At 42.9% G+C, this 22,891-nt stretch overlaps 2 protein-coding genes and 1 long non-coding RNA gene across 6 annotated transcripts in view; 1 reads left to right on the plus strand and 2 right to left on the minus strand.

The window, feature by feature from the left end:
- Nucleotides 1–1,430: 1,430 nt before the first annotated feature.
- On the minus strand, nucleotides 1,431–9,710 carry LOC138635519 (uncharacterized). 4 transcript variants are annotated; one of them, XR_011312146.1, is made up of 4 exons: nucleotides 9,508–9,710; nucleotides 9,338–9,465; nucleotides 9,218–9,295; nucleotides 1,431–2,089 (listed from the first exon to the last, which is right to left on the minus strand). It is a non-coding gene; the product is annotated as an uncharacterized lncRNA (long non-coding RNA). The 4 variants fall into 4 exon arrangements; XR_011312147.1 differs by having other exon boundaries at nucleotides 9,338–9,438; nucleotides 9,508–9,709; XR_011312148.1 differs by having other exon boundaries at nucleotides 9,365–9,702.
- An 830-nt stretch (nucleotides 9,711–10,540) lies between these two features.
- Nucleotides 10,541–11,846, minus strand: ptf1a (pancreas associated transcription factor 1a). The gene is made up of 2 exons (XM_069723042.1): nucleotides 11,227–11,846; nucleotides 10,541–10,972 (listed from the first exon to the last, which is right to left on the minus strand). Exons 1-2 carry the CDS (start codon nucleotides 11,837–11,839, stop codon nucleotides 10,770–10,772), a joined length of 816 nt encoding a protein of 271 aa, XP_069579143.1. The 5' UTR covers nucleotides 11,840–11,846; the 3' UTR covers nucleotides 10,541–10,769.
- A 9,345-nt stretch (nucleotides 11,847–21,191) lies between these two features.
- The window catches only part of LOC138635527 (uncharacterized), a 3,715-nt gene continuing 2,015 nt past the window's right edge, over nucleotides 21,192–22,891 (plus strand). The window contains 2 exon segments of the mRNA XM_069723043.1: nucleotides 21,192–21,664; nucleotides 22,205–22,392. Of these exon segments, the coding sequence (XP_069579144.1) occupies nucleotides 21,192–21,664; nucleotides 22,205–22,392 (661 nt within the window).

The raw sequence follows: 22,891 nt of genomic DNA on the forward strand, positions 1-22,891 counted from the left end.
AGACAGACAGGAGAAGATAGAAGCAGCAGTCAGTAATGTGATGCAGTGTCTGTATGTAACTGTGTTTAGGAGCCCGAGCATCCCCTGCTCAGGAGTTGAACGTCCCCAATACAATCATCAGGACATACAAATAAACACATTACTGATAACTTGCAAAAAAAGGAATTCATTTTGAAGAAATATAAACCAAAGAGTTTCCTGAAACGTCCTGTACACACAGACACAATCCCTTTCCCGTCAGTCCTCTGGTGCACTGCAACAGGACAAGCCTATAATCAATTAGCACTTTTCTCTTCATGTGTCTGTCAATTAGCCGGCTCAGTGACCGGGGATATGACTGCTTCACCAGCTGCCCTTCTCCTCTGCTTACTGTGTTACTCACAACCAGTAACCTAATAACAGCACTTTTACTTGACATTTATTAGACAGACGCTGGCCGCTCCAACTCAGAGCTCAACATGATCCTCAATAAAAAACAGCACTCGTTTGACTCTTGACTTCTGGACTCCAATGTAGTGAAGACCACTTCTAAAGCTTTATAAGAGTTTTATCAGCAATTAATTCGGCATTAACGACGGCCTCAGGATGTTTTCTTTCAGCTTGTTAGAGTTGGTCTTTCAGAATAGAGTCACTCATATCAGTAAAGGAGAAATGCTGTTAAATATTAAGTAGACTTTACTGTAATATTCCCATTTGCTGTTACAATGATGCAGAATATTCATTTGTATACCTTGATCAGAGCCTGATGATCCAATAATTTGTTGTTGGGCCCCTGTTGAACCCAACTAGTTTCATTATGTCCCCAGGCATCCAGAAAACAGACAGAGGAGAAATGATTTGTTAATTGGAAACAATTTTGATCATCAATCAATTGTCTTAATCTTATTTTTTTTAAACAAATAAATAGTCAGACTCATGAAATATAGAATGTTGATATAAATGTAATTTCATTGACATCCTTCTTCTATTCTGCTCTGTGTTGAAAACAGCCAACTATTACAGAAAATGCATTCTGGCCTCATCCCCGGCTAAGATGATTGTGATTGGTCTAAAAATACAAACAGGCCAGAGCATTTTTTTTTTTTTTTTTAAACTACAGTTTATAGTAAGTTTAAGACTAGAAAAGAGGAGAAAAAGGACAAATTATCTGGTAACAGCTGCTCAGATGAGAATATTTAGTTTGCACTGCACTCAAGAACTTTGGGTTTTTGACGCAGGTCAGACAACAAAAGAAAGTTTAACAACAATAATCTTTGTACTCTATTTCCTGACATGTTATGGACTAAAAAACAACCAACTATTTTTTATTCTTTTTAAATCACTGTTTCACTGTTATGTTGATTGCATCCTCACAATATTCTGGGATTGTCTTTCTGTTAATTACTTAACACAGAAATGATGGAAGAAATTTCAGAAAACACAGCAAACAATAACAATACAGACAAAAACGGCTTATTTCTTAAACAAAATTTAGACACATGGTGATTAAAAAAAAGATGTAGACCCAAATGATGTTATATCATATGAACCTAATTTTTTGTAATAATCAGTTCATATTGTACTGTGGCCCCCAGAGACTGTGACAAAAAAAAATCATGATGCATTTATGCTGGATCCACCAATTTTATTTGATTCTTTCATCCTTTAGCTACAAAGAAAAGTTAAGGACTTGGTAACTTTATAGATGCTTTGATCTGACAAGATAATAAACAGTAGTTATGATAATAATGTATAAAAGTGTTTTTTGAGTCCTTCAGGCTCCCCTCACACGTCAGTGCGTCTCCATGGATACCGACTTTAGGTACATTTCCAGGCTGTTGAAGCGTCTCCGGAGGGTTTCCTTTCACAGCCGTTCTCTTTTGGCCTGCAGGAACAACACATATAGTGTCGGCGCCGAGGCTCGCTGTAAAAAGTAATTGGTTTCATTGGAAAGCAGATAAAAAGCGGTGGCTGGTTGTTGGGGGCTTCCTGCCGAGTTTGACCACTCCTGGGTTAATCGTGGTCCCTCTGAGGATGGAAGCGTTCCCAGTCTGCGCTGGCCACCAGCCACTGGCAGCTCTGACTTACAGCACAGCCGGCTGCGGTTCAGCTGCAGGGACGGGAGGAGGGAGAAGTTAGATGGTGATCAAATGTGTTATTCAAACTATTCTTCCTATAAACTCATGGACAGCTCTAGGAAACACAATTTTTACTTTAGCATTTCCTTTTTAAGACTTGTTACCTGTTGTTCACCCCACTTCAGAAGGACATTTATATTTTCCATTTTCACTATAGAAAGTTAACAATGCCGTTTGTTGTACACTTTTGCAGTTTGAGTCATGTATTCTCATCTCCAAAGTTCATGCTTGTTTGGAAATGATGTAAATTAGTAAAGACAAATATTAAATCAGTTTATTGAAGCCAACCAGTATTTTGTATGAATATTTATTGTGTCCTGGGAATCATTTTCTGAACTCCAAATGGTGTTACTGCACTCTTTGTTGTCTCTACATCATATAATGCAAAAACAATTCAGAGTGAAAATAATGTTGGGTGCTAAACTGCTCATCTCTGAGTGCATAGAGTGTCTCAGTCCAGAGATTTGAGCTCCCAGTTCGTGGGACAACATACTTGACTGGCACACTGAAAAAAACCTTTAAGCTGTTAAATTGTTTATCTTGTGAAAAATCTGCTTCACTTACTTGAGTCAGTCTTTGGTCATATCCTTCATTTTTAAACATAACATAAAGCATATATTATAATATACTATTTCCAGTCATCTGAGTGTCAGTCTGTTACTAACTACTCTGCAGATTAACTGGCAAAACAAATGACTTTGACCATAATACTGTGGGCATTTTTTGTATTGATGCTTAATTTCAGGGCTTTTTTTTCTGCTTTTAAGAAGTAGCCCAATCTTTCACTCTTTCTTTCCATATTTTCATCTAAAAATGTTGACTGTTTGTGTTAAAATCCAAAATGTTTTCTGAGTTTTCTCTTTTAGAAAACACACTTCACAGCAGCTTCCATCCTCAAGTATAGAGAACTACCAGTTGTTAACTTAGAGAAATATGTTTTGTTTTTTTCCAGGTTTTTTTCGACTATCTCGACAATCAACTGTTTGTCTTGCAGTCTGTCCAGTTGGCCCAATAAAAGCTTCCATTTCAACACCATAAACGTGGTATGTTCTGCATGCGGGCTTTTGTTTTTGATTGATTTGACGTCCACATAATGCTGACTTTCTCCATCCCATCGACTGACTGAAACGGCCTTTTTGTGCCACTTGACTTTCTCTCTCTCACACAGCTGCATTTGTCTTGCAAATCCATCCCCGCTGCGTCGCGTTCAGGCGAAGGAAAAGAGAGCAGTCGGACATCAGTGAAGTTCAAGCCCGTGAACAAGCGGAGAGGCTGTTCCATAGCAGCAGCTTTTGTCGATATCAAAACGGAGAGCTGGTGAAAAATGATGCATGCTTTTACACCTCTGAATCCTGGCAACTGACAGAGCAAAGGATGGGGGGAGGAGGAGGTCCGGGGTATTAAAACTTTCCCTTCCATGGAGGCTGAAGTCAGTGTTGGAGGCGAACAAAAGAGCCCGGACTAAACGTTGAGTGTCCTCTCGCGCACGACGGGGATCAGCAGCGCAGAATGTGGAGATGGATGGAGACGCACACGTACAAACGGCCGTGACTGAAATTAGCATATTAGTAATTTATCACTTTTTTGTTGATTTATTTGGGGACTTTTTTTTTTCGGAAAGCGTCAAAAAGAAAATCGATCATTTGTCACTTCATGCGGATTCAGCACCGAGGAGAGCTTATGTTCTGGACATTAAACAAATCACGGAAAAAATTCTCGTTTCTGTTTCTCTTAAAAATACTCTCGGTTACCTACTTCTATATTGAATTTACATATGTATCTTGTGCCTCGAAATTCCCTCTGAAATCTGCCCAGTCTGCTTCATTTCCATATCTTTTCAAAGGAGCTTCCTCGGTGAATAGACTGTAATATTTCATGATGGGGCACGCAAAAGCTGTGCACAATACCTCTCATATCCACTCCGCTTTCAGCCGCAACAAAGATCATAGCACGACGTCTTTATGGCTAATTCAGTCAAAGGCGCATCTCCCGTCCTCCGGCGAGGAGGTCAGCCCGCCGTGTTCCGTCCACCGGGGGGGTTTTCAGAGGCCAGAGGCGGCCAGCTGGCTCCGTCACACCAGCGCGCGCGCGCACACACACACACACACACACACACACACACACACACACACACACACACACACACACACACACACACACACACACACACACACACCATTACGCGCCATTACCAGTATAAACATTTAGTTATATGGGATTATTGTTTGGGCTTCACAACTATAAATTTCACTGCAGGAAAGATATTAAAAATTTAAAAAAACAAAAAACATTTTTTTACAATTATACTATACATAAAGACAGCTTTAAGAATGACACAATAATATAAAAGAATAATTAAGTACCAGTAATTCAGGATTTAGTGGGCTGCGAGTGATATTTTTCTGCAACAACACGCTCTGATAACATCAATATGTTTAATACAATATGTTTAATAATGACTCTTTATTTCACTATGACTCTGTTGTGTTAAAAAAATATTTGGACTTGTTGTGTGGTGCTCTGGATTCTGTACATCATCCTGCTAAAAAGTATTTTGAATATGGTTTTCTCGTCACATTTGAAATGTTATCTCCAACGTTGAACTGTTATGAATGCATATTATAAAGGTTACATTGAATGCGTCATCAGATCGAATCAATGGATCGATCGGGAGAATGAAATGTCAATATCTCCATCAGGTTGACCACCGTCACTTACTATTTAATCCTTCCTCTTAAAGTCACTCTTGGGACAAAGAGGTGGTCCCACTTGTTGTTGCTGCACATCACGTGCCTCTGCTGCTCTCACGGGGGCGCGAGATGCGGCCAAAATCCCAGCGCGCAGCTCTCTTACGATCCCTTAGTGTAAAGCCAAACTGGAAACACGCCTTGAGCTTTTACGCATGAACATATCAGAAGTGAAGTTAGAGATAAAACGGAAAATGTCATTTGAATAAGACGTTCAGAGGTCAGTTTTTCCTCTTGCATATATGCTCAATCATTCTCTGACTGAAGCTCCCGTTTCTTCTTTATAAAACCAACTAACACACTCATAAAAAAAAATACAAATTAAAAATGTAAAAAAATAAACGGTTTATCACAGAGGAATGTAAAAGTGAAATGGTTGGGTTTATTTCACTATGACTCTAGAAGTTCAAATGTTCCTCCATGCGCACTCACTCCAGCTCCACTTCATGCGCCAAGGAGCAGTCCATTTAAACTAATCCAAACCATCACTGCTTGTGGTCAACAATACAACGTGATATCCTTAAAATGTTCACCGCAGTCTGCCATAAAGAGAAGAACTCCTAATCTAATTACTTACCCACTAATGCTTCTCCATTAGCCGCCCAGATTTTCTCAATGGGGAAAGCTGTTCGTGCGCCCCGTAGCCACTTGTTGCTGGCGCATAAAGTTGGAGCTTTTGAGAAGTTAAATATCCCGGAAAGAACACAAGTTAGTATCTCAAGGGCTTTACGAGGACAAAAGACCAGCGCCTTAGCACCATATGCTTAATGGCTACAGCCGTCCAGCCTTTATTGAAGGCAAAAAGTGGTCCTTTAAAAGTTGGAAAGGCTCCTTTATTTTAGTTAGATGGAGCACTTGCGCACAAAACCAGAAGCGCGCGTTGCCATTGACTCGCCCCTTTTCTCTTTCTTTCAGGAGTCTGAAGCGGCCACCGTCATCGCCCGTTTCACTCCAGCATAAGCTTTTCATCACCGGGCTTTGTTCCCGGTGAAAGTAATGCTGCGAATCAAAGAGATGACAATATTTTCCATCAGCTTGGAGACCCTGGACAAGAGCCCTCGAGCTTTGGCAAAAATCAGGGCCGGTTATTCATCCTGTCACTCCGCACCTGTGGTCCCGCATTCAAAGTATACAAACCTGTCCCTATTAACATTAATTATTCACAAACAACACAAAGGCTGAAATAGAGCAGGTTGAAGTCTGTTTATGGCTCCTAAATGTTTTATTCCTCTGAAGATGTGCCCAAGCTTTTTTCTTCCCCTCGCTCGCCACCGAGTGCCAGTCTCTCTTTCAGCCTTGAGTAGCCCTACAGTTCGGATCGTACAATCGCAGCATCTGCTTAATCTTGCGGATGAAAATATGACACAAAACACAGCTGATGGAGGGTTTGTCACATCCTGGTAATGAGTCATCAACGCGAGAAACAATGGGTGCGGGACGGTGAGAGCCGTATGGTTCCGGGGGCACTCGGGACAGTTTGCTTTCTTGTGGAGAAGCACCAGGTGATGGCAAGAAAATTGTCTTTCCGAGGAGAACACACCAAAGCCACCTCCTTTCTCTCCTTGAAAAAAAAATAGAAGACATAAATTTAATTGGCTTATCAAGGCGCGACGAAAAGAGCTCGCTGTTAATTGGCTGCGGGTGCACAAAACAAACGCAGGGACATGTTTGGCCTGGCTGGCCCGCGCTGCGCTTTCAGCCCAGTGTCACATCATTGAAAATGTGTTTTATTATTACGAAACGTCATGCTTTACAGTGGCCATATTGTATCGTGGACAAAGGCTGATGGAACATCAAAGACTTGGAAAACGGTGCCAAACCCGTCTCGAAGACACTGCGAGGGCCTCACTCTTTGCTTGCTTTTAGGCAGCTGCTGTCCAGGGACTCGGCGGCGGGGAAATGAAAAGAGACCAAGTTTGAGCTACCAGGTGCATCCCCGGAGAACACGGCGGAGATAGATCTCCTCCAGCGGGACAAGGAAACGCTCGTGAAGATGTCATTTAAACTGGACTGTCACGTGTGGGGGTCGGGGGGGGGGGGGACGCACAAGAGTGATCCCGTCTTCCTCTCCTCCAGCCGCACACAGCCCTCTGCTTCCTCTGCAGGCAGCGACAGCCATCCGGACCTCCGAGTGTCTGACCAGGTCAGCCGCACAGCTGACACGCTGATGCCATGCTGGACACGAAATAAAGCTCGGAGTCGGAGGTGTTAATGATGCCTCCAGGGGCTGTATTCCCCAGCGAGATCATCTGCAAATGCAGTCGATTTGTGTCTCCTGTTGCGTCTCATCCAGCGCGCCAACATGCGGCCTGAAAGCGGATTTGACTTCATTAGAGATTAGATACAACGTCTTACTTTCTCCTCCTGAGCGCGTCAGTCAGAGCCGTTTAACTAAAGCTTCACTACACACGCTGGTGGTTTTTTTTAATCGCCTCACACGTCTTTCCTCATCACTTCCTATTTTTTTCCAGCCACATTTTCACAGCAACTGGTGCGTAAAAGTGCCAAAATGCCGTTAACTCCGTGGGGTGAAGACATCAAATGATCTTCAACAAGGATGAAGCAAAGTTGTGCAAAAGAAATAAAAGGACTCACTGATAAATTCTTCTGATTTTAAGTCTTTTATGAGCTGAAGATTCCCTCCGTGGTGAGCTGGAGAAACATTAGTGATTTGTTGGCTGGCCGGTTTAAATGGCCTGTCTGTCATTATGTCATTTATTAAAGTCATTACGTAACATCTGACACTCCAGTAAAGTATTAGTGTCAGAAGTCCCGCAAAGTTTTTTTCTTTTAATTACAATTAAAGTGAAACGTGTGTTAAAGCAACCGATTTGTATTCTTAATGATCAGAGAAAGTCATATTGTGAGACATGTTATTCAATCTTTAAGAACTAAAGTTGTAGCTCAGAAGCGAACTACAGAGTTTGATATATGAAATTATATTAATATATATTCTATTTTTAGTCGTTTTTAAAGGGAATTAGATCCCGTGCAGAAATCAAACTGTTCGCTCTAATGAAAAATAAAGAATGAAAAGCCAAAACATCCTGATAATATCTGAAGAAGTGGCACAAAAGCGATGTGAGAACTGCATTTAATACCAATAAGACTAAAGTCTAAATGTGCTAAAGTATTGAAAGCATAAACGCCCATTTTAAAACAGGGTTTCTCTCCGAGTCCATTACTGACGGACTTGTTTGTAAGTAGTTGTTCTTGTGGTTTAAACGTTTGAGCATTTTAATGAGCTTCTTCAGATTACCAACATCCTTTAAATAAAAGATGAAAATCAAATGTGGTGAACTTTTTCAGTAAAGAACAATGATGAACAAAATCGCAGTTGGCGCTTTTAAAGTTTAACTGAATGAATGTTGCATCAAAGCTAAAGGCTTCACTTCCGTGGAAGAAACCACTGATGGTTTTGACTTAAAACGTGATTTATGTGTCAGAATTTCAAACATGCCGCTTTAACCTCAAAGTCTATTTTTTTTTCCTTTTTATATATCTGAATAAATCCTGATTCTAACTTTAGAAATATGGCTTTAGTCTGATTTTCTCTTTCAGTATTCAGACTGTTTTCAGAAGCTGGGATTAATCCTCTGGATGGTTTGATCCCCAGAGGTCTATGATTCGCTTTATAATTCCTATTTTTCATAATTGTGGCAGCTCTCTCTCTCTCTGCCCTGTTCAGCACACTGTAGGTATGAAAGCTCTCTGCGTGTCTGTGGTCAATCAGCGGTCTTTGAGCTCAGCGCCGAGCCTTTCTCAACCAAATTACCGCGTGGCGTGGCCCATAATGTCCCGGCCTGTCGGGAGCTAAGGGAAATAAAACCTGTCAGACAGTAAAATGCTCTTGTCCTTTTAAGCCGTGCCAAGCCCAGAGCCGGAGTGACAAGATAGCCGGGAGTGTTTCAGCCTGTCCCTTCCGCTTGGCTGCGAGCGCACCAAAGGACGCTGAGAGGCGCTTTGCGTTGCGCACACTGAAAAGCATCAACGGCACAAAGGCGCGAAGGTGCGAGGAACTACAACGCTACCACTGTTTTAACCCCCGACTCAATCAAAGCGGAACCCGCCCTCCTGCCAAACAGATGAAGCTGCTTTGACTCTCTAACATTTGACTTTCTAATGGCTGTAATAGGATTACATGCTCCTGTCGCGCTGGTAATGAGAGGCGGACGGACTCAGACAACCTGAGGGTGAAGCTGAGGAGAGAAACACGTGCATGAACCTTTAAACAGTTTGGTTAACAAGCAGAACAAATGAAAGCTCAGTACCTGAATTATAACTGTAAAAAGATCAATAGGCCCACTGAGATCATGTGATAATGAAGACAAACAGAAACAGGAGCGAACCCACCTGATGAGCTGGAGGTGATTAAAATCCAAACTCCAGGATGGTGTAAGGAGCCTGCAGCTCCAGGATGGTGTAAGGAGCCTGCAGCAGCAGGATGGTGTAAGGAGCCTGCAGCTCTGCAGCTCCAGGATGGTGTAAGGAGCCTGCAGCTCCAGGATGGTGTAAGGAGCCTGCAGCTCCAGGATGGTGTAAGGAGCCTGCAGCTCCAGGATGGTGTAAGGAGCCTGCAGCTCCAGGATGGTGTAAGGAGCCTGCAGCTCTGCAGCAGCAGGATGGTGTAAGGAGCCTGCAGCTCCAGGATGGTGTAAGGAGCCTGCTGCAGCAGCGCTGCGGCGCCGCAGCGCGCTCCCATCAGCCGTGTGCTCGCAGCCTTTGGGTCCACATGGTTCATATACGCGGTGGCGTTGGTGGAGTGGGGGCGGCCGCAGAGGAGGCCGAGGGGACACATGTTGGAGGGATGCCACTGCCACGGGAAAATCTGTCCCCGCAGCACCTGGCAGCACAGAGCGGCATTCAACAGCCTCCCACCACACGGCGGCTCGCCCGCGTGCGCTTTAAACACCTTCAGCTGTCCGGGTATACCGTGTCTTCTCATTAGCATCTCGTTTGCATATTTATGTCACAACATCGGCCTGCATTAGTTTGGGTTCCCCTCTTCTCACTCAATCAGTGTTTCAGTTAAAAGTTCATCTGGTCAGTGAGCAGCATGCGCGTGCACGACTGTACACGATGTTTCATTCATCTACCAGCAATAATATATCTTGGATATTAATCATTTGAAGGTCCAACATTTACAGTAATGTTTTGATCTCATGATTTAAGAGCTGCTGATGGAAATGGACTGGAAATAAACTAAGAATTGTGTGTGTGTGTGTGTGTGTGTGTGTGTGTGTGTGTGTGTGTGTGTGTGTGTGTGTGTGTGTGTGTGTGTGTGTGTGTGTGTGTGTGTGTGTGTGTGTGACACGTGTTTGTTAGTTTCATTAAGCTTGTAGCCACGCCTCCTGGACTTCATTAGCTCCGTGAAATTGTCCCAGCACAACTTTAATTTGTGAGAAAATCCTGAGAAATATCCAGGAATTGAAACTATAACTTTATGTGTCAATAATTAACTTTAAAGCTCCACATGTTCAACATGTGTCAACGGTGATGCTGAATATATACTTTCATATTTGACCAGATAAGTAATAACAATTCAATTCAAAGCTCTGTTGTGAAATGAAATACGAGTCGCAGCATAATGTTTTTCTTTTCATCTTATGGTTTTATTTGCAGATCGGATATAAATATAAATCATTGGACAACAATATAAAAATACATTTTCTCTGTCATTGCAATTAAATTAAAACTTATATTATCACGTGTAAAAAAATAAATACATGATTGCCAGTTGCTTGAATTACAAAATAAAATTATCAACATGATAAAAACTATTTACAACACTGAATACCATACCGGAAACTGAGTGTTCACAATAAAATGACATTAACATAATCCACTTCATTTAGTCTTCACATTTACAATGTGTGGTTTTAAAGGCGGGTTCTGGTGGTTCTGTTCAGGCCACCAGGCCGAAGGGAGGTTCGTTTTCAATGTCCGTGAGGCCCGGTTTGTTGTGGAGTTTCCGCGGGTCCTCCGGTGTCCAGACCTTCGCGGTGCGGATGATGTTCTGCTCTCGGAGCTGCTTTTCATCCGACCAGGACAGAGAGTGACCGGCCAGAGGAGGGAGGCCGTAGTCCGGGTCACTCGGGGAGGGAGACCCTGGGGAGGGAGAAACGGAGAACAGGAACATTAATATCAAGCTTTGCTCATTCTCTTCTGGTTTGTTTCCTCTGTGCTCATTATTCTAGAAAACCAGGAGTATAAAGATCCAAACAGACTGCAGAGAAACTCAAACTTAAGAGAGAGACAACTGTTCAGAGTGGAAGTCTACAATGTATGCAACATGCACAAAGTGTGCATCTTTTTCACTCATGCACCCTTTCAGAATAAGAGAGGTCAATGTCTTTACGTACTTGTCCCTCTGTGGCAGATGATGATTTTCTTGGGTTGCGCGTGCGTCTCGCTGCTGGGGTTTCTAATGGGCAGATCGGACTGCACGAGCTCGGCCAGGAAGTTGATGTATCCGATGGCGAGCCGCAGAGTGTCCACCTTGGACAGCCTCTTTTCGTAGGGCAGCGTCGGGATGTGGGAGCGCAGCCCCTCGAAGGCGTCGTTGATGGACTGCATCCTCCGCCGCTCCCGGACGTTGGCCGCCTGCCTCAGCTGCTGCATCTCCACCTCAGACCTCATCCGCCTCCTGCGCTTCAGGAACGGCCCGCCGTGGTGGCCCATCTGCGGCGACAGGTCCGCGGTGTCATAGGAGAAGGTGGAGGACGAGGAGGAGAAGGACAGGTTGCCCGTGTCGTAGTCTCCGTGCGCCGCTCGGCCGCCGTCTTTGCTGTAGTAGTCTTGGAAGTGACTCGTCAGGAAGTCGACGTCGTCATCTATAAAGTCATCCGTGTCCAAGTGTCCATCTCTGGAGGACTGGTCGGTGAAGAAGTCGTCATCGTCGAAGTATGGAGGGGAAGAGAAGGAGTCGAGTCCGGAGAAGGGGTCCAGCACACTGTCCATCTTTACACTGTCCATCTTTGTCTGTGCTGTTGTCGCGGAAACAACGACGCGTTGTTCCTTCTTTTATTGACTCGTGACTCTGCGCTCGCTGCTCACGCTCAACATTTACTTTTAGCTGAAGAACAGGCACGCGAGGCTTATTTATAACGACATCCATAGGCGCGTGCCGTTTGCCAGTCGGGCCAACCAATCACAGCTCGGTCCGCGAGACGCACCTCGGGATAATCCCCCCTGTAAACCACGCCCCCCCCCCCCCCACACACACACACACACACACTGTCGGTACTTGCTCTAACATCTCAACTCTGCACTGTCACCGGCTGGTCCCCCTGCACCAGACTCCGTTTACAAATCAGCCAATTTAAGGTTCAATAAATCATTCTGCAGAAGTAAAGGTAGGTAGGTAGGTAGGTAGGTAGGTAGGTAGGTAGGTAGGTAGGTAGGTAGGTATATACTTTATTAATCCCCGAGGGGAAATTTAAAAAAAAAATTCCCCTCGGGACAATGATCAGAGTTATTACACCAGAAGGCTTTAAAGCTTCTCTCTTTTTTTTTTAAAGATAGTGTTTGCAGATTTTTTCCAAGACATAGTTCTGCTCCCAATGACCATATTTAAGATTAAAACGAGTCAACTTGACCTCAGTTGTTTGTCCACAACCAAGAAACTGCCCGAAATGATTGGTGTTAAAATAAACAGGCTGTATGCAACAGGTTGTCTGATAAAAGGTTGTTGCAGGATGTTACCTGAAATTCTCCAAACTGCAACAGGTTTCATAAATCGATCAACTTGTTTACCAAACCTGAACACAAGATGCGATTAAAATAACTACAAGCAAATTACATTTTAGCAGGTTATTCATTTTATTTATGACATGCTGTGTGGATTTTCCCCAGCAACCGTACAGATAACAGTTAGAATGGTTTTAATAGAAGATGGATTATGTGTCAGTTTGGTGAAACAAAAGGTGTTTTTTTGTTTTTTTCTCAGATTAAAGCAACAAATAGTTCTAATAAAAACGCTCGTGGAGGTCTTAGATTCAGTGCATTAGGTGTCCCAAAACCCTGACGTCAGCAGGTTATGATATGGTCTTTATGATTCTGTGCATCTCTTACTTTAACAGAGCTGTCATGAGCTTATTTCATAAAAAATAAAAAAACAACGTTATTATTAGTAAACCACCCATATCATGGGAAATTAGACTAATAATAATAACAACGATATGTTTACGGTCTATTTCTTTTGTGAGAGTGAAGTCAGATAATTCAACATAGCATTTTTAAACATAGAATAATAGAGACGCAATAGACAGAGAAAACAAAAAAAGGTCCCATAAAACATTACTATGAAACGAGTGTGCAAACAGGGATCTCAAAGCGTTCAATGTACAACTCACGAAGGAGCCGTATTACAAGATTAGCTATAAAAATGAACAACCTCAAAGGTAGTTTTACAAAGAACACAGTCAAAAGGAAATCATCATAAATCCTCCTTTAAACGATCGATGCAGGTGCCGGAGCAGTTTGGGAGTTTGGCATGAAAAGATGTATGGAGATAAAAACAAACATTGATGGGATTTGATGGGATTTCTCTTCAATGTAAACAAACATAATCCGACAGGAAGAATGAGCGGTGTCAGCATGTCGCTCCGTGTTTTCCCTTCCTCTCTCCAAGCAGCCCGCCGCCGGGCTGAACAGACTCATTTATTTCGCAGTAAGTGGGCAGCGCTGCAGCCATAAAGACATGCACCAGTAGAGTGGTCGATGCGCCACTTGTGCCAGCCAGTGCGGGTTTTGATTGGGAGAACTGGTTGACAAATAAAAGCACAGTGGTGGGCCTTGAGGCGCGCGCCTCACAGACACCTCACGCGACAAATGAAGGCACCCCGGTACACCGAAAGGAGAGTGTCCATCGGTCTGTAAGTACGCATCTATTCAGCCCATTCAGAGGGACTCACTTTGTTCTGCGAGGAAAATGGACCTTTTGCGGGGGCAGGCTGCGTGCGCGCGCACCGCGTGAGTGTGTGGATATTGGTGGCGCAATAGAAAGCTGCAACACGGGCTGTGGCCGTGGGAAGAAGGCCACTTGTGTCCCCATCGTCAGTCAATGCAACATGTCGTGTTGTAAATGAGGCTTGTGTTGCTGTCTACATAATGAAGCTGTAGCTGGGAGCCCGCGTGGCTCTCAGCAGGCGCACAATATCCGCACGTCCCGGTACCAACCAGGTGCTGAACGGAGCACCGACTCTGACGAACCCCCCCCCCCCCCACACACACACACACACACACACACACCTTGCTGCAGGACCACACCTCGAACCAGCACCGCACCCACCAGAAGAACAACACAATCTTCCATCAGTATTCATCAATGGAAGAGAAGTCCAACCAGACACGAGCTGGTCCCGGTGACTCAGAACCAGTCAGTCATTCAGAACCAGACTGGGTTCATTCAAAGAGCTGACCTCAGCAGGAAGCTGCATCTCCATAAACCTCAACTCACCCTGGGAAACATGTGCTGGAGAGAGTATGTATCTGAGAACTGCACAACAATATCAAGATAAACAAATAACAAAAAAACAAAAACGAAAAACAACAAAAGTTATGAACGTGTCATGGTGACATGATTTACTGAAATTCCTTGTGTGTAAATTTAAAATCAGGCTGCTTAGACACAGTCTTTATAGATACATCTAATTATTAGCATCTCACCTCTGCTGCTAATTAAGAAGAAGGGCTTAACACTTTATTGTTTCTACTTTTGTACGAGTATCCATACATGTTATAAGATATGTTTAAGAGTTTTTAAGATGAGTTTGACTTCAAGTTTACACGCTTATAGTCTCGAGTTTACATTTAATTCCCTTCAGGGAATCAAATGTGGGAAAGTTCTGAAAGTCCTGGCTTTGGAAAATAGGCTATACATTAAAAATAATAATACAAAAATAAAAGAGCCTACCAAAGAATATTGGTGGTTTATCTGCTCTTTGTCGTCATTGTGGATCCTACATATTAAGTAGCCTTCATGGTAAATAAATATATAAAACCTTTTCTCTTTCGAGATAAAAGTCCGATTGGTTTTCTCCTAATTTTAAACTCTAAAATGATCCTTCAAATGGAAACTGTGATGTTTTTACATTTTAAATGTTTCTCTGATGAAGTGTGAAGATGATGAGGACCAACGGACCAATGATGATGATGATTCTTCTTCTTCTTCTTCTTCTTCTTCTTCTTCTTCTTCTTCTTCTTCTTCTTCTTCTTCTTCTTCTTCTTCTTCTTCTTCTTCTTCATTACACTCACATTGGGACCCGCCCTGGTCTAAACTCTGACATTAAGGCAACATTGTGTGTTCCTGTTATAAAAGCGTGTGTGTCCCCTCCGCTGAAAACCAGACGATAATTCGAACCGTGCAGGTTTTTAACGCGCCGTGACCGCGCGCTCCATGACGTCTCATTGATGAACGTGCTGTCATTCTGAACGGGCCGACCTGCGCGAGCGGCGCAAGTGTTTGGGTTCCCATGCAGCCCCTCGGTCTGCAGCATGCAGCAGGCTGGACGGGGCATTGAACACCGGCCACACCGGTCACGGTGCGCGTCAGAGGTGGCGTGTATGTAACAAAACAAAACAAAACAAAACAAAACAAAACAAAACAAAACAAAACAAAACAAAACAAAACAAAACACAACAAAACACAACAAAACACAACAAAACACAACAAACATGCTTACTGGTGGGGATAAACTGTAAATTATGACACTGTCAGTCATATTCGACTGAATGATAATAACTCGATCGATATCTGTTTCAGAGCTATGAGGTATCATTTTTACAGTCTTTATCATCAGATAGGAGGTTTTTTTATGTCCACGTTCCTATTTCAGTTGAATCAACCCCAATTCTGAAAAATCAATTGATAAAAATCAATTGATAAAAAAGGAAGCCCATTGCTTGTTACTTCTTAGTTAGTCTACTAACCTTTAGAAGAAAGAAATGAATAAATAGGCTTTAATAAACAATTATATATATAGCTATACTGACTTTATAAATGATCTATTATAATAATTATTATTAGAAATGATTATTGTAATTATTATTGGCATTATTCCTATTATTATGAATAGTATTAGTAGAAATAACATAATGGCTTTCATTTAATTCATAAAATGTAAATGGTCTTTTCTACTCTTTATATTAAGTGTCCGTGATTTTAGAATAATGATCTAATAGATTATTTTTAGTTACCAAGAAATAAGAATCTAATTTAAATAGTAATTTCCTTAAAAGAAAATGTGAATTCATCATTTATAATTGATCAGCATATACCTGTGTGTATTCTTCCATGCAAAAATAATTTGTGTCTGTGTCACATGATTTAGTTGTTTTGAGAAAACCACTGGAAGGACTCGACAGAGCGCTGCTGCTATCACACCAGGACGTTTATCTGCAGTAAAGTTCCTGAAAGCAGCAGTTCAAAGTTCAAATCTTAAAATATATTCATTTCAAAGTGTAAAATGTCAAACTGTAAATGTGTTTCCTCAGTTGGTGTCCTGAGAATCTCACCTGCAGGTCTGGAAAAGGAAATCCAGAAAGTGAACTGCCAGACAAACGTGTGGAATTAGAGCCGCAACTAATCCTCCCACAACTGACTCAGCGGTAATCCCTGTAATCTCTGGCTGCGGGGGATTATCCATCTGGATGACTACAACAAATTAAAAGGATTTACTGAATAGTAATTTAACAATTTGATTAGATGCATCTTCAACAACCTTTGCTTTGTTGGCCACTTAAAGGCGGCTGATGACCTGATCAGCTCAAAGGTTTTGTTTGATTCATGATGTCATCGAGGTCATTTGTTGTTGTTTGGTGTCCAAAAGATTTCAAAGTATTTAAATAGGTTTCAGATTGAACTGTATATGGTCTGTATGACACATTTAGCTTTTATCCATTTAACATGTAAACATGACATAATAAAATGAGCGTTTATGTTTATGACACATCTGAGGATCTGAGAGATTTAATGAGTTTTATTTGACCTATTTGATGGATTATAACGGCAGATTCGGACATTTTAAGGTTAAAGATTTTAAGTTTTTCCTGTCAAAACACTAAATATAGATTTCCATACCTGGAAGAGTAGAAATCGTATTATGTACTTAGATTAGCGGTTCAAATGTTGTCTAATTTACAGCAAGTATGACTGAAATGTTAAAGGAATAAACCGTCAGTGTACTTTACTTTTAAAATACGATGTTTTACAGCTTTCTGTTTGTGGCTGGTTGAAAGTTAGTTTGGTGGTAAATGAGGTTGAGTAAAAGTTTCTGGGTTCCACAGACTGATGAGTCATGAGTCAGTTAGACAAGCAGCCCCATAAACTCTGTTCATATTTGACAAATCTGCAATCTACAATTTACACGCAGTGCTAATGAGCTGTGTCCGTGGAGGAAGTTGCATCCAGTCACAGGACAGAAATTCACATTTTCTCTGCATTTATTATCATTTTTCTAAGAAAACTATTAGAAATGTTCTGTTATCAGTGCAACTAAATACTATTCAAGTTTTCAAACTCCTTGTGGGTTTCAGCAACTCTCACCTCTGTAACAGTGTGAAACATCATTTTATTTTACACACCTGTTAACTAAGCATGAAGCACTCCAATAACTCTCCGTCTCTCCGTCCAACTCAGTCAGATCACACACATCCATGTAAACAGGGCTGAAAGCAGGTCACCGGGTGTCAGCGTGTTGGCTGCAGCCTTAGCACCGGGAAGGCCTGGGAATCCTGCCACATGCAGGCGGGATGCGGACAGCGCATGCACAAATTAAAGAGCTCTCTGTGGGTGATGAGGGTGCACCACTTGTTCAGGTCAGAGGTCAGAGGCTTCAGGGTTCAGGCTGACTTTACATTCACACAACTTTACTTCTTCTGTGGCGCACAACAACACATATTGATGAGTCCGATAGAATCACAATAAGTATTTACATCTGTACAACTCACAAGCATACATGCTCCTTCATATTTCAGACAGTCTCCACTTGTACATCCTTTTTTATTCTTCAGCACCTTTTGGTTTAGAGGCAGCATTGGTCATTATTTAAAAATGCCCCAAAAGTGTTTTGATTAAAGTAACAGCATCATCTAGTGGGTGTAGTAACTGTGATGGACGCCAAGGAGGAAGTCAGGTGATGTACTCTTAAATTATGTTCAGTCCACTCCGTTCTCATTACCAGAGCATCTTTTTTCACGGCTATTAAGAGATAAGAACAAAGTATACCTGAGCGGTTATGCAGCACAGCAAAGTGGTCTAAAAAATATTAAGTACAAATTGGGAAAAGTCCACATCAAGAGAAGATGAGGGGTGGTTGGTGAAGTAACCCAAACCGTGATCCTCTCCTAACCCTAACCAAGTCGTTTTTGTGCCTGACCAGAATTAAACAGCGACGTTGTCACGTGACCCAAACCATCGTCTCTTCTGAACCATATCCACTTTGATTTTGGTTCATAAATGTTAAATACCTGCTGTGTCTTTGTGAGACAATTTGAGTGTAATCACATTAGATCCGACTGCTCTGATTGATATTGATATTTTGCTTACTTTCTTCTTTTTTTAATTTTTTTTTTTTTTACATCTGTGGCTTTCAGCACCACAAAAAGTTATAAAGTTCAAAAGTGCATCAGATGTACAGGAAACATGGCGGTTTGCAGCGAGTCGGTCTTCACCACACTGAAACTCATTATAATCCAAACCATAATGTTGATCTGAACCCAACCAAACCTTTACCGTATTACTGTAAGAGGCCTTCTTTTGTTGTTATTGTTGTTGTTGTTCAAATAACGGTGTGATTCTGGATTGAACTCATCTTGGAGCAACATTAAGGGGCGTAAAATACTGTATGAATACGAATACCTATAAATGCGCTTGACTTTCTGAATCAGAGAATTCCAAGTGACGATGTGAAAAGGTGTCTAAATGGAACAATATTGAGTTATATTGTATTATATTCTCGACATCTGCAGTTATTTTGAGGTAAACGTTTATTTGTATCTCAGACTCAGAGGAAAACGTTAGGATGAGATTGCAGGTGAAAGTCTTTTTTTCATTCAGTAAAAGATCATTCTAATTGTTGTGTTATGAACCTGAGTAAACTGAACTGACTAAAAGATATCCATTTATATCTTCAGCAGCTTAATAGACCTCTTCGGTAATTTGTATTGATTTATACCAAAATGTTCAAATCTCAGATAAATTAAAACTTAGTTAGTTAAATATGTTGTTGCGACAATTCTGCTTCATTTCACAAATCTAAACTCCCAACATCTTTTCCGGGTCAGAGGGAAGTTCAATGTCTTCTCAAGGACACCTTGACAGTAGTTGTTGGAGGGGGGCCTCCAAACACCCCCCACCCCCCATCCCAACCCCTTCCTTTCCGCTACAAGATGAGTGGCATAAACACCATCGAAGTTTTTATTCTAATCCTCAGAAGTCCTTGAGGGTGCTATAGCCATGGAGGGCGGGGGGGGGGGGGCAGTCAGGGTAATTGACTCGTCTGCTGCTGTCTCTAATTGATTTAGGCATTAATCTGGTGGCCCAGACTCGGAGCTGGGCTAATATGTGAGGAGAGCGGAGAGAGTCCAGCTCTGCCCGGGGGCTGTTGACGGCTGCAGGGAGGATTGGAGGAGATTAACAAATATTTCTGAGCGTTCCGGAAGGAACAACTTGGCCGATCCATCTGCTTGTCTGTCGAAGCAGCGAGAAAGAGGAAAGGTTCTGGGGAAAGTACTGCAGCCAAATGCAGATATATATGTGGCACACGCAAAAATGTGACCTTATTTATGTTAAGTTCTGATTTAATTTGTCAGTGTTACATTTTTAGGGACAACATGTGTTTAACAGCTGTATTTAAAAAACATATTTCACAGAATAAGAGAAGCTATTCAATATTTCTTATTGATTTTTAAATCGATGCTTTATACCTTGTAAACATATAAATGCAAACAATTAATATATTTATTATACATCAACCCAGTATCATGGCAAGGCGTGAAATAGACACGCCTGTCCACTACAGCAAAACGTGAAATAGCCACGTTTTGCATATATACTATTGAAATAATATAATAATACTACAACATACTCTTTTAATAGGTGTATTTAAAAATAGAGATTTTTATAAATATCTTTAACATTTGATCCGTAGTTAACTTGACATTAAGACAAATACAGAGTTCAACATGTGTTTTTATTCCGTATAGTTCCTGTAAAACATGCATGAGACATACTGTAAATGTGTCATTAAAAGTTGATCCCTCTGGAGGACAGGCAGTATAATCCTGCAGCAGGCAAGTTATTTAATCCTCGGTGTCCTGCTGCCATCATGTGGTCACGGTGGAGAACAGCGGTTCAGGAAGCAGACAGGCTGCATGGCCACGTACCGCATAATTATGATGACATTTGGAAATGGATGTTTTTCACGTCAGCAGAAAATTCATTAAATTCATGGTTTTATCGTTTCTCATAATTTGTAGCTACTATTTGTGCGATATTGCACCCATCAAATCATTATGTGTGTATCATAATCAGAATAGGATACATCCGAGCAGCCCAGTTTGGGGCCTGCAGGTCAAGACCTTTGTTTTGGATATTTAACAAGCTTGTGCTTATTCTCCTGAGACTCTAAAAAAAATACTTCATTTGCCTCGTAAATACCCCCAAAATAGAAAGTTAAATCACATCAAATACATGTCTGAATGTCACTTAAGTGATTGTTTGAGTTGAACATACCAAAATAAATGCGTACGAATCTAACTATTAATTTGGAATGACATTTACTTCTGTTGTTTAAGTTCATTTCATAAAAAGAAATATTCTTAACATTTTTTGTAAATTTTAATCAAAATGGGTGTAACCACGGCCTTTTGGGGGGTCATGTCCCCCCAAAACTGAGAAAATACCAAACTGTCCCCCCAAGACAGAGTAGAAAATGTGTTAAACATATTTTTCTTTTATGACCACCGTCAATGCTTCTGTCTCTTGTTATATGCTGTTTATTTTCAATTTATTTCCCGTTGTGAAGGAAAACCTACTACCTTTTTTCAGACAGGAAGTAACAGACACCCAAACAGGTAACAGCTCAGTTGAACAGGTGATAATAACCAACATCTCAGCTGACTGGTACCACTGTACACTTTATTGGAGATAAAGGTTTAGCTGAATTTCAGGAGTAGGACCACGCCTCAGCCACTCCCCCACTTCCGGCCACACTCCTATAAATATCCACCCACTCTAAACCTCGGCCTGTTCACGTTTTCTGCATCCAGAACCAGACGCCACGCAGAAGGAAAAAACAAAAAACGATCTTACCTTGGCCCAAGCATGGATCTACTGTTCCTCAGCCCGTCCGACGACGACGACGATTGTCTTGCCTTTACAGAGGCCACCCATACAGCTGCCCTCTCCAAAACCCCCGGGTTACCCACGAGACGCCGCCACCGGGAACACCCAGACAGCACAGCGGAGCCAAATCGCCGATCTCCAACAAGCCGACCAGCTGCATCCACCAGAATCCCTCTCTCCGTTCAATCCTTCTGTACAAAGGTTCTGATCCACGGCCGTCCTCCAATAACTCACTCACCGGTGACAGAGGGAGACCTGCCACCTCCAGACGTAGTCAACGGCAACGTAAGTCCCCTCTCTCTTCCTCCGCTCGCCCCAGACCCAGCGCTCGGGAACGAGTCTCAGACAACTCCGGCTCCCCAGCGCGCCGCGCTCAAAGCCTCCGCCACCACTCCCGCGGTCCAGCCAGGTCCCCCGTCGAAGACGCACCGGCCAAGATCTCCGACCGGACCGTAGTCCGTCAGCTAAAAGCGTTAAAAGAGAAGAGGATACCTCACCACCGCTCCAACAACAAAGCAAAACTGTTCCAACTCCTCACAACTTTCCAAAAGTCACGTCAGGCAAAAAACCCAGACGTACCTCCATCCAAAACACACCGGCGTAACGTCAACGACAGTGACGTCACCACGCACCTCCAAGCCCCACCCTCCCACCCACCCACAAAGTTCCGGGTTGCCAGGTTTTGCAGCGCGCCACCTCTCATCCCCCTCCACTTCCTCCGGCAAACTCACCTTTGCACAGCGGCACCGGGATGCCACCTCTTTTCCTCTCTTCAATTTCCACAGCACTCCATCCCACCTTCTGGCTTGGATTCATTAGTCCGTACTACTGCTGTTCTTCCACACGCCCCTTTTTTCTGCCCTCTACTCTGGCACCGGGTTGCCAGGTCTTCTTTCCTCTTTTCCCCCTCTCTCATCCATTCACAGCGCCCATCATCACCATGGGGCTGCCAACTTACAACCCTTCTGCCCCCTTTCCTCTGGCGCCTCCAGCGACCTTCCCCAGCTCAACGAGGGCCGCAGTTTACCCTTCTACCATGGAGATTCCTGGCACCGGGATGCCAGTCCCTACTCCTTCTTCCCCTACCCTCCAACCATCCGATGCTCTCTTTTCTGGCTCTGTGCCACCGCCACCCCCCTCCCCATTCTTCCAACCCAGCAGTCCCACGGCCACACTACCTGCACTGAGATGCCAGCCCCCCTCCTCCCCCTTCCCCTGCTCCAACCACACACCCAGCACTTCTCCTTGGCGTCAGCGATTCCTCCACCCAACATAGCTGCCAAAAAAAAAAAAAAACTTCTCCCGTCTCCGCGAACTTCCGACAACAGATAATCTCAGGTAAATACGTTGACTTGGCACAACTCATCCTCCCTCCCCTCCACCAACACGCTGAACCTAGGGTGATCGATAGCCATGAGAGCCTCATTATCATGCGTACCTCAGCGCCAGCTCGCTCCAAAGAGCTCACCCCGCCTGAGTTCGCGTACGCTTTCTCCCTGTATAGAGATGTCCCCTGCACCCCCTACTCAGCTAGGAGGACAGAGTTAGATAATTACCTTTCCATAATCCTGGACCTAGCGCGGATCAGGCTTTTACCAATACCACATCCAATTCGCTTCAGACGTCGCAGCCCGTCTCCTCCAGTTCAACCAGGCCACTTACTGGGGTACCCTCAACCA

Source organism: Brachyistius frenatus, unplaced genomic scaffold, assembly GCF_029030835.1.
Source record: "Brachyistius frenatus isolate BFR_SWC_R1_liver_20210118 unplaced genomic scaffold, ASM2903083v1 Contig_314, whole genome shotgun sequence".
Classification (NCBI taxonomy): domain Eukaryota; kingdom Metazoa; phylum Chordata; class Actinopteri; family Embiotocidae; genus Brachyistius; species Brachyistius frenatus.

What these genes read in the sequence shown, in the direction of transcription:
- ptf1a (XM_069723042.1), bottom strand. Translation starts at nt 11,839, where the DNA reads ATGGACAGTGTAAAGATGGACAGTGTGCTGGACCCCTTCTCCGGACTC. An exon ending in CATCTGCCACAGAGGGACAA is followed by an intron (nt 10,973 to 11,226) that starts GTACGTAAAGAC and finishes CTCCCTCCCCAG; the next exon opens with GGTCTCCCTCCCCGAGTGAC.